The sequence below is a fragment of the Ascaphus truei genome, chromosome 3 (assembly GCF_040206685.1).
Source record: "Ascaphus truei isolate aAscTru1 chromosome 3, aAscTru1.hap1, whole genome shotgun sequence".
Lineage (NCBI taxonomy): Eukaryota > Metazoa > Chordata > Amphibia > Anura > Ascaphidae > Ascaphus > Ascaphus truei.
This window is the reverse complement of record NC_134485.1, coordinates 367,138,124-367,150,138: the sequence shown is the minus strand read 5'-3', so window position 1 is coordinate 367,150,138 and position 12,015 is coordinate 367,138,124. Positions and strand designations below refer to the sequence as shown.

At 42.4% G+C, this 12,015-nt stretch overlaps 1 protein-coding gene across 1 annotated transcript in view; it reads left to right on the top strand.

Annotated features, from left to right (window-relative positions):
* Window positions 1-12,015, top strand: part of B3GLCT (beta 3-glucosyltransferase) — a 417,163-nt gene that overhangs the window by 296,454 nt on the left and 108,694 nt on the right. The window contains exon 9 of the mRNA XM_075592151.1: window positions 11,163-11,294. Within this exon, the coding sequence (XP_075448266.1) occupies window positions 11,163-11,294 (132 nt within the window). The remainder of the gene's footprint in view (window positions 1-11,162; window positions 11,295-12,015) is intronic.

The window sequence follows — 12,015 nt, the reverse complement described above, 5'->3', positions numbered from 1 at the left end:
AACAATTAAGAATTGTCAAAAAAAATCTGTATTCATATATTTTTTTTACAATTTTCATAAAGGGTGAGAGTGATGGGATGAGGGGGATATTCGGGTGATCGAAGCAGTGTAGGTGAGACATGGTCAAGTGCAGGAAGGCTTTAAGGATCCCAGGGAGAAGAGAGGAAAGGTTTAAGAGTCCCATGGGAGGGTGGGGAAGGGGTTGTGTCCCAGGAGGGGGGGGGAAGGAATGGATGAAAGGAAAGGGTTAAGTCCCCCAGGGGATGGGAGAGAGGAAGGGGTAAGTACACCAAGGGGATTGGTGTGAAAGTGGTTAAGAGTCCCGGGGGGGCAGAGAGGAAGGGGTTAAGTGCCACAGGGATGGGGCAAGAGGAAGGTTTAAGTGTCCAAATGGTATGAGAGGAAGGGATTTTGGTCCCAGGGAGAGTGTGGGGAAGGGGTTATGTTCCCCAGAAGGAGAGTGGGGGAAGGGATTACGTGTCCCTGGGGATTAGGGGAGGTAGGGCTTCGCCAAAGGAAAGTGAGGAGAGGAGTTCCTACCTTTCATGGCTGCGGCCGGCTGCTGTCACACGCTCTCTCCCCGTGCTTTCTGAAGCTCCTCTCCCTTCCTCTGAGTTGGCATTCAGAAACACAAAAGGAGAGGGACTAGGGGAGGGACAGACAGCACAACTCCGCTTCAAAGCAGCACCTCTGACTGCCAGCTCCCAGTAATATCATGATAGTAGGTAACCTCCCATATTGGCAATCCTGGAGATTGTTTTCACGATATTACTGAATACTGTATATCGCCCAGCTTTTGTCTGTTGCAAAATTAGCAACAGACCTTATTGCTTAATGCAGCTCAATTTTTTTTTAATTACTATGGGTTGATACCTAAGTGTCCTGTAGGGCAATGCAGTAAAAAGTATAAAGTTAAGCTTCTGAAGGCTTTAATTGATACATCTGCTAATCCCTACCTTTATATAGAGATAAAGAAGTAATATATCAAAGTAGAAAAGTGGAAGAAAGGAAAGGGTCCTTATAAATCAATCCCTAGCTACTACTGAATACCATTACTTGAATCCTTCAAAGTAGAACACAAATCAGATGAACTGTAAGGGACAGAGGAGGCCAGTAGTGAAGAAATGGCTGTCTCATCATGTCCCTAGTAAACTAAGTTCCCCATGCCGGTCGTTGACGGATGACATCAGCACGCGACACGCTTCTTCCTTCGTGGGCTCGAAAAAGGCTCTGGTTGCACTTTTTAAAGCGTTCCATTGCTATAGCAACCAGTAGTCTCCAGTATTAAAATGGTGCGCTCTTAGAGTTTATAGGTACTAATAAGGTAGTGGATGTATGTTGTATCAGTGCAATTGTAATGATATTAATACAGCTGAGTTAATTACACATAATATGTGTATAGTCATATGTGACATAATTAACAAATAAATTAAATTGATAGAGAAACACTTGGATATATATAAGGACACCATGAAAATGGCTAAAAAGAACGTAATAGCCATTTATATTGTAAGCAATAATAATTGTTGTGAGCTCATCTTTTTTTTTAACAAAGAAATGGAGGTCTTTGCTTAGGAGAGATGTTGGGCCACACATGCAAAGCAGTCTTCTATATACCAAATTCCTGCACTAGAAGATTCCTTACTGCCCACTGAAGTCTTATACTACTACAGTACCCTTATATTTAGGATGACCAGATTTCCAAAAGTAAAAACCGGTACACATTAAAACAAATTACATCACTTAAAAGGAAATATTATAATTTGTATTTGTCTCATAATGTTCCCAATTATACTATATTAATTATTTATCACCCTGCTCCTCCCCCTCTCTCCCCCTCTCTCTCTCCCTCTATTCTCTATCTCCTTTTTTCCCCTCCCCTCCCTCTCCCCTCTCTTCTCTTCTCTCTCGCCTCTCCTTTCTTTCAACTCTTAACTCTCCCTTGTCTTCTACCATCCCTCCTCTCTCTCCCACCTCTCTTCTCTCCCCTATCTATCTTTCTCTCCCCGGTGTCTACTTCTCTCTCACCTGTCTCTTCTCTCTCTCTTCTCCACTTTCTTTTTCCCTGTCGCTTCTCTCTCCCCTCTTTTCTCCCTCTGTCCTCTATTCTCCCTCTGCCCTCCCTCCCCTATCTCTCTTCTATCTCCATGTCTCTCTCCTGTCTCTTTTTCTGTCTCTCTTCTGTCTCTCCCCTGTCTCCTCTCCCGTCTTCTCTCCTCTCTGTCTTCTCTCTCTCTTCTCCCTCCCGTATCATCCCTCTCTTCCCTCCTTCTCCCTATCTTCTCCCTCTCTCTCTTCTGTCTCCCCTCACTCTTTTTCTGTCTCTTTCCCATTTCTTTTTTATCTCGTCCTTCTCCTCTTTCTTCTCCCCTGTCTCTTCTCTCTCCCCTCTTTTCTCCCCTCCCTCTCTTCTCCTCTCCCTCTCTCCCCTTCCTCTCTCCTCTGCCCTCCCTCCAACTCCCTCCCCTCTCTCCATTCCTCTCTCCTTCCTCCCTCTCCACTCTCTTCCCTCCACCCCTCCCTCTCCCCTTCCTCCTCCCACTCCCCCTCCCTCCTTCACTCCTCTCCTCCGCCCTCCCCCCCCTCCTTGTCATGCAATGTCTGGGTCACATACGCGGGTCAGCCAATGAGGACAAACCGCTCATGTGACGTCATGGGCACGCCTCCGACACGCCTCCCCATCACTTCTCCTCCTCCAGATCCCCAGGCCACAGATCGCCTCAGCAGTAGGCGCGTATGACGCCATGCTCTCCGTCGCTTGCGCCTACTATATCCGAGGCCTAAGGCTACGTCTATACTCAGGCAGATGGAGCGGAACGGAGGGGAGGTGCACACACGCTGCACTACTCTTGCTAAAGCCTGAGCTTTTTCATGGCTTTGCAGGGTATGCAGCGGGCGCGATTTGGGGGCGTGGCAATGACGTTCCGGCGGCTACGTCACTTTCCTACCTCACATCCCGATGCCATCGCGCAAAAAATCACTCACTTCTTGAATTTCGCGCCGTTGTGAGCTCCGTCTGATGTGCGCGCTGGCGCCATCTATAGGCATCCTCAAAGAGGACAATAGATGTGATCGCACAGCGTGAGTGCACCTCCGCTCCGTTCCGCTCCATCTGAGTAAGTATAGACGTAGCCTAACACAGCAAGCACTGCAGCCAGGAAGAGGAGATGAGTGAGCAGTGCAGCACAACCTAATGGCTAGAGGAGACATCGCACTGCAGACCCTGCTCCTGTCTCTGCTCAAAACTGGGACATTAGCTAAATTTTCGGGACATTGTATTGTATGTCTTTATTTATATAGTACCAAAAGTGTACTCAGTGCTTCACAAAGAATACAGTACAGGGAATTTTAAAAATACAATAAGTGTAGCAAAATCAGACAATGGGAAAGGAAATCCCTGCCCCGAAGAGCTTACATTGGGACAGTAGCTTTAAAAAACTGGGACGTCTGGTCACCCTACTTATGTTCAAAAAGATAGAAACCTCTGAGCCCTTTTTGGTCTGGCCTTGAGGAAAGTAATAATATTGTAGACTTTATTCATATTGTTATGACTACCTTTTTATATCTGGAGTATATTTCTGCCACAGCATTATTTTGTGCTTCGTCCTGAGCCTTTTGGTGATTATAAACTGTTTATAGTTTTGTCCATAGACAAAATAAATGCATGCTATTAACTCCCATCTAAAGCAATTATTATTATTTTTTTCTTCATAAAAAATCCTAACCTTGTGAAACTGTACAGCCTGTACTTTTATACTAAGACCAACTTAGCCCATTATTTTAAAAGGTATTTAAAAAATAAAAAAAAGATATATATATTTTTCCACTTACAGTAGGTTTCCTAACCAGGAGTTTAGTTATTCAATACAGTATGTGGTTCTGTGCTTTATTTTAATACAAATGGTGATGACATTTTGACTAAATAATTGCAGATTTAGTAATCCTCATCATCACATCAGTGGATAGTCTTTTCCTCTCCCCCTCACTCTTTCTCCCCCTCACTCTTTCTCCCCCTCACTCTCTTTCCCCCTCAGTCTTAACCACTCCTCACGCTCAGTCTTAACCCACCTCACTCTCACCCCCCCTTCTCTTTCTCTAGTCACGCTTCCCACTCACTCTAACCCCCCTTCCCTCTCACTCTAGCCCCCCCTCCCTCTCACTCTTCACTCTTCCCCTCATTTACTCTCCCCCTTCCTCACTCTCTCTCCTGCTCTCCTTACTCACTCTCCCGCCCTCCTCTCTCTTCCACCCTCCTCACTCCTTCACCCTACTCACTCCACCCTCCTTACTCTCCCACCCTCCTCACTCTCACTCCCCCACTCCTCACTCTCTTACTTACTTCACCAGCAGAACAAATGTCCTACAGAGCTGATTGCGCTGATCCACAGGAGGCACAGTGGGGGAGGTGGAATCCGGTGAGGAGATGAGACAGGAGCAAAGCGGGTGGGGAGGACACACGCTGTCACAGGAGCGGCACTACTATTGCCCCTGCAAGCCTCGCCATAGTTCCTGCTGTTGTCAAGGACACTCGCCCTCTTCCTCATCTCCTGGAAAAGATGCACCCCCATGCAGGCCAGAGAAAAGCATTTGTCTGGCCTGATGCGGCCCTCTGGCCTTATGTTTAACACCCCTGATCTATACAGTATGTTCAGGGTGTTGAATTTCTGGGCACCCTAACAGTAAAAACCAGGACTATATGGCAAATCATATTGAATGTAAATTACTGTTTTAAACTGCCAATGCTTCAAAACAATTTCATTTAAAAGTAAATAAAAAAGGTGTATACCAAAAGAATTTAACCAACATATTGTATTATATTGTATGTCTTTATTTATATAGCGCCATTAATGTACATAGCGCTTCACAGTAGTAATACATGTGGTAATCAAATAATTAACAGATAATATAAATAACAGGACATGGGAATAAGTGCTTCAGACATAAAAGTAACATTAAGGAAGAGGAGTCCCTGCCCCGAGGAGCTTACAGTCTAATCCTTAGACTATATATATATATATATATATATTTTTTTATTTTTTTTTATATATATGGCCGACCTTAGGGCAAGGCGGTTGATTGCCTTGGGCCCGGCGCTATATATATATATATATATATATTGTGACAGAAACCAGGGGATGGTAATAAATTCCGTATATAGGGCTCCCAGGATACTAGACAGTTTCTATCCTGTTTGGCCTGGGAGTGCAGCCTTATAATACATACACTCCATCCCACAGTTTGGCAAGCGCTGGAACTGAGGGATGAGAGATCCAGACCAGAGTTTGTCTGCTGCCTGATTTCTGTCACCTGTCATGCTAATTAGGAATCAGGTATGAAAGACTGATTTCCTGTTTGCTCTGGTCTCCCCACAAGAGCCAGGAGGCTGGAAGGCTGCTGAACTACAGAGGGGAGAAGCCTCTTCCCCAAACAGGTTCAATCTTTCTGTTCATTTGTGTAAGACTGCAAAAGTACCGTGTTTTGATGTTGGAAGTGGAAAAGCCACTTCCAACCCTGAGTCAGGGATATCTAAGTTAAGTTATCGCTCAGGTGAGCAGCTTTTGTTTTGATCTGTTTTCTGTTGTATGCACTGTGGCAGTCTCAGTGCCTGGGACTGAATAAACCAGGCATAGCCTGTTTAAAGGAACAGTACGTGACGCCTCATCATTTAACCTACCCTAAAAGACCGTGTTCTAAACAGTCCCGGACAAACGACGGAGCCCCGGAGTAAGCCGTTTGTCACAATATATATATATATATATATATATATATATATATATGACACACAGGTATAACCGCATCAAAAAACCTCAGAGAGTCACTACTGATCACAAGCCAAAAATACGCCAAAATGAAGGCAGATGGCGGTGCTATGGGAAAAATTAATATAAACACACAAAAAAGACAGAAATCCCAATGAAAAGCACTCAGATCACGAAAAATATCATTTAAATGCAAAAAGGGTTTATTAATCATGGACAGAAAAAACACTGCAACAAACTAAAAATAACATACATCTAAAAAACAGTACCAGACGGGGAAAACACAGTCATCTCAAATCCCACAAAAATGCTAATTGTACCAAAAAAAAACACCAAACAGGATACCCAGATGGCAGAAAAAAGGGGGGCAGAGGAGGATGATCTATACACACACAGAGGGAATCAGAGGATCCCACTGGGTATGATGACCGGCTGGTCCTCAAATAGATCCTAAAGGGGGCCACAGGTATGACAATTCATGAATTGTAATATACATATAGAAAAACCTGATATGCAGGCATGCATGAGAATCAGAAATGTCACATATAAATACAAAGTTGTACAAAGCAAATATGATATTGATCAAACAAATAGATACTCAAGTGAGGGCAGACATAGTCACCCAGAGGGTAATCAAAGCACTGAAAATGTGTGCAAACATGTGCTCTCCCTCTAATTGGGCGTAACTAATTAGCTGCTCACACACTGGGATAAGAGAAAACATCAAACCACACTCATATAGCAAGAATCGCACTAATACTGATTAAATAATCTACTAATGTGCAAACAAATGCTACATAAACCAGATAGTTCAAAATGAATGAACTGGAGGCTAGGTAAGGAGGACATCACCACACGTATGTGGAAAAAATTGACATAGAAAAAACCCTGGATAGAGCGGAGGACAGTCATGGGTATGCAAATAATAGCTTAGGGAAAATATCACCATGTGCGTGTCATGCGCCTCCGTTGCGGGTATTAATCAGTCCTCCATGATCTGGCCACGAAGAGGTTAAAGCAGGCAAACCACCATCGCCGAGCTGGATGAGCAAGATAGCTGCTGAGAGTGGAGAGAAAGGCTGTAAATCAGCCAAACGACTGTGTCCCACCTCTGGAAACTCCTACAGCTGTTTCACCACACGGGCTTCTTCCGGGAGTGTAATTGCTGTTGGCGTGAAGCAAATTTAAAGCGTCGCGCATGAGGTGACGTCACGGGTCAGCATCCTTCATTGGACAGATAAATCATGGTGTCGAGTTACTCAGGGAGCAGTGCAGGAGCACCAGAGGCTCGTTTCAATTGCCAGTCAAGCTAATACAGTTATCCCTGTTATAAGAGCTTGCATTGTTCTGTAATGAAAGCAAAGTGTTAGTTATGAGAAAACAACACACGGTCTTATGTGCATTCTCATTAAACTGCACCAGTACCACAAGACACCAATCCTATAGACATAAGAAAGTCAAAGTAATAAATAGGAAAGGATATAAAATGAAACATAAAACACACAGGTATACCAACACCCATTAAAAGAAATGCATGAACGTGTCAATTATGAAAGAAATATATGTACATATTTACAGATGTAAAAAGTAAGAGTGCCAACACAGAAAAATGTACAGATGCTCAAAGCATCAATTTAGAGTTCTAAGGTCCAGTACAGAGAAAGCATGCAGTAGGGTAATACAGGGGAGACCTAGAGAAACATAGCGTACCCCATATAGTCATTCTGTCCCCGGGGTGTAAGTGAATCTTGTTGAGTGATCCACCTGCACTCTTTTTTTAAGTAAATTCTTCTCTAGGTCTCCTCCGCGGATCCCCAGTGATACTTTATCAATAGCAAATGCTATCAGAACTGAGGGATCAGAGTTATGCACTGACATATAATGTCGTGCAACGCTGGTGATCTTTCTGCACGCCAGAACATCACGGGATGCATTTTTGATGTTCCGTACGTGTTCTAAGATACGGAACCGCACTTCCCTTGTTGTCATACCGACATATAAGAGTTGGCATGGACAGCTCATGTAGTATACAACACCTTTTCAGTTCAGGAAGAGACGGATATCAAATTCACTCAACTAGATTCACTTACACCCCGGGGACTAAATGACTATATGGGGTACGCTATGTTTCTCTGTAAATATGTACATATATTTCTTTCATAATTGACACGTTCATGCATTTCTTTTAATGGGTGTTGGTATACCTGTGTGTTTTATGTTGCATTTTATATCCTTTCCTATTTATTACTTTGACTTTCTTATGTCTATAGGATTGGTGTTTTGTGGTACTGGTGCAGTTTAATGAGAATGCACATAAGACCGTGTGTTGTTTTCTCATAACTAACACTTTGCTTTCATTACAGAACAATGCAAGCCCTCATAACAGGTATAACTGTATTAGCTTGACTGGCAATTGAAACGAGCCTCTGGTGCTCCTGCACTGCTCCCTGAGTAACTCGACACCATGATTTATCTGTCCAATGAAGGATGCTGACCCGTGACGTCACCTCATGCACGACGCTTTAAATTTGCTACACGCCAACAGCAATTACACTCCCGGAAGAAGCCTGTGTGGTGAAACAGCTGTAGGAGTTTCCAGACGTGGGTCACAGTCGTTTGGCTGATTTACAGCCTTTCTCTCCACTCTCAGCAGCTATCTTGCTCATCCAGCTCAGCGATGGTGGTTTGCCTGCTTTAACCTCTTCGTGGCCAGATCATGGAGGACTGATTAATACCCGCAACGGAGGCGCATGACACGCACATGGTGATATTTTCCCTAAGCTATTATTTGCATACCCATGACTGTCCTCCGCTCTATCCAGGGTTTTCCCTATGTCAATTTTTTCCACATACGTGTGGTGATGTCCTCCTTACCTAGCCTCCAGTTCATTCATTTTGAACTATCTGGTTTATGTAGCATTTGTTTGCACATTAGTAGATTATTTAATCAGTATTAGTGCGATTCTTGCTATATGAGTGTGGTTTGATGTTTTCTCTTATCCCAGTGTGTGAGCAGCTAATTAGTTACGCCCAATTAGAGGGAGAGCACATGTTTGCACACATTTTCAGTGCTTTGATTACCCTCTGGGTGACTATGTCTGCCCTCACTTGAGTATCTATTTATTTGATCAATATCATATTTGCTTTGTACAGTACAACTTTGTATTTATATGTGACATTCCTGGTTCTCACGCATGCCTGCATATCAGGTTTTTCTATATGTATATTACAATTCATGAATTGTCATACCTGTGGCCCCCTTTAGGATCTATTTGAGGACCGGCCGGTCATCATACCCAGTGGGATCCTCTGATTCCCTCTGTGTGTGTATAGATCATCCTCCTCTGCCCCCCTTTTTTCTGCCATCTGGGCATCCTGTTTGGTGTTTTTTTTTGGTACAATTAGCATTTTTGTGGGATTTGAGATGACTGTGTTTTCCCCGTCTGGTACTGTTTTTTAGATGTATGTTATTTTTAGTTTGTTGCAGTGTTTTTTCTGTCCATGATTGATAAACCATTTTTGCATTTAAATTATATTTTTCGTGATCTGAGTGCTTTTCATTGGGATTTCTGTCTTTTTTGTGTGTTTATATTGTTTCAAATGCAAGCTCATAAATTGCTAAATATCTGGGATTGGCACCAAAGTCCTAGCCGTGCCCCAGCTATTCCGACTGGGACACCTGATTTCACCAGAGGGAGGAATCAAAGAGCATAACTACAGTCAGATTTATTTTATATGTGTACGGTGTACACATGGTGTCCAGTCGTGTCAGCAATTGTGCAGGGATAAGAATGTAGAAAAAAGCCCACAGCATTGTGTTTTAGAGGTTTTTATTATGAAATGCCTAAGCTTGATAACTTCTTCAGCATCTTACAGCTCCAAGGTAGATTCACAATGGACCACTGTGGTACTGTAGACTTGGATTTTATCTGGTTTTAAACACCTGCAAATTGACACCGTAGCACAGTACTGTACACATTACAATTCTTTCATTTCATCCACCTGGCGGATATGCAAAGAATTGCACCAAAGAAATCCGAAACTATTAAATTCAAACAAACCAACCGCCGTAAACACAGGGTGCCTGGTGTGATTGGCGGCGTGAATGCCGCTTGGAATACAGCAGAGCGCATGAAAACGTCTCTGTGAAATGTTCCAATAACGTATTTTGGAACATTTTCCAAATGTTTTGGGCGGTTTTGCTGACAAATATGTTTTCCTTAGGTCTGCACCTTTCACATCTTACTGTAGTGCCGACGATTATTCTAAAACAAACCTGGGGCAATCTCCAAAAAGACCCAGGTACATGCTGGGTATACGCTGGGTACATGCTGCAACATTTCACACATTTCTGCAGACAGACTAATGGCCCATCTGATTAACAGCGGGGGTCCCTGGCAGTCCCATTCAAACTGCCAGGAACCCCTGCTGTGTTAAGCCAATGGGCCATTAGCCTCTGCAGAAATGTCACTGAAATGTACACAGCATGTACCTGGCTAGTTTAAGGCAAGTTTTAGAATACTCATTGGCTCGTATGTATGTGCATTAGCTCTCATCTAGTGTTTAGGTGCATGATGCCTATCCTGTATTATGGAATGTATGCACATTTTGTTTACTTAGGGTCCCGCCTCCTTTGGTTTTAAATATGTTTTAGTATGTTATAATTGATGACATTAAAGTTTGTTATATTGTTTGGGAATATGCTAGTTTCTGAGACTTCTTTGTCTTACTATATATATTTCTGGATATGCACCTTAACCCTGGCTGTGCTCAAAGCTGTGACCATGCAGCAAGCGTAAGCCTATAGGGAGCCATGTTAAAAATGGTTTTTGAGGTAAAAAGTGGCACTGTGTGCTCATTTGCATGTCATTTCCCAGAATCCCTTGCTGCAGTGGAAGTGCTGTATGCTGGGTGATAATGGTGAAAGGTGGGGTTGCAGACCTGCCTAAGACATGCAGATGAGCATACAGTTGTATTTGTGTATATATATATATATATATATATATATATATATATATATATATATATATATATATTCGTGCCTATGCTGGTGTTACAAATGGGAGACTGCCGGGTCATCTATTATGGCCCCAGAGTTTGTTTTGCATTTACAATGAGCACAAGCAAATAAACAACAGGAGTTTTATTTAAATACCAGGGGCAGCACCCATTTCTTGCATCAGGACTTTGCATGTCCATATGTTATAAACACCAGGGCTGCGTCCAGACTTTATGAAACTAATTTTTCATGTTAACATTTTTCCTACATTGAAAACTAATGGAAGATTTACAAATATTTTATTCAATCAAGTTGGATAATTTGTGATTTACAGATTGATTTTTCTCTTTTGAAGCAGGTGTTTACTATTTTGTTGTAATATTTCTGTCTTGTTTGTACAATAGATTGCACTGTTCATATGGCAGAAGGTCGATGGACAAAAGCTTACATCTGTGCCAGAGTTTTGTACGGATAATCCCATCTCATCTATGACTTCTGACTGTGCCACAGCGTTTAACAATTCCCTGCCTCTTTGCGTAAGTAACGTTAAGAACCGCTAAATCCCTGTCTAACTTTCTTCTGCCACCATTTTTCTATTTTCAGTTTCAATATTTTTGTAATAAGATGTTTGAATGCACATTTGCACTTACTGTATGTTACAATAGTCTTTTATTCATAAAAATGTAGCTTACAGGCTCGGTATTTGTATTGTACCCTATAGTTCTGCAGTATTCTCTTCTATTTATTAATATGCTTTGCTCTCTGTAAAGTTTTGGTCCTAGAGAACACTATGGCTCAGATTCACTAATTGTTTACATGTCATAAGACATTTTACAGGAACAAAACTTGGCACACAGCCAGGAAAAACGCTGCACTGCAGAAGTAATCAGCCAAAGAGGACAAATTAAAACGATTTAATCACTGATGGCAATCACACTGACATGTTTCGCCCTTACAGACTTTATCAAAATGTGGAGATTAGTTACAAACACTAAGTTTATATATGCTTTGCGAACCAGGAAGTAAACCCATGCCTCGCGCCGCCTGCACAAACGTGATGATGTCAGAGGCGTCATCGTGTCATTATTCAAACAACAAAAAAATTTATTTGAAAAATCATAAAAATAATGTGGAAACCCTTAAGTTCACCCAGTATATATTAAAAGACAAGAGAATTACATATAAACTTAGATTTGATGTTTATGAATAGGTAAACCCCTATACAGAAGCTGAGCTATAGATTCCTAAAAGAAATCT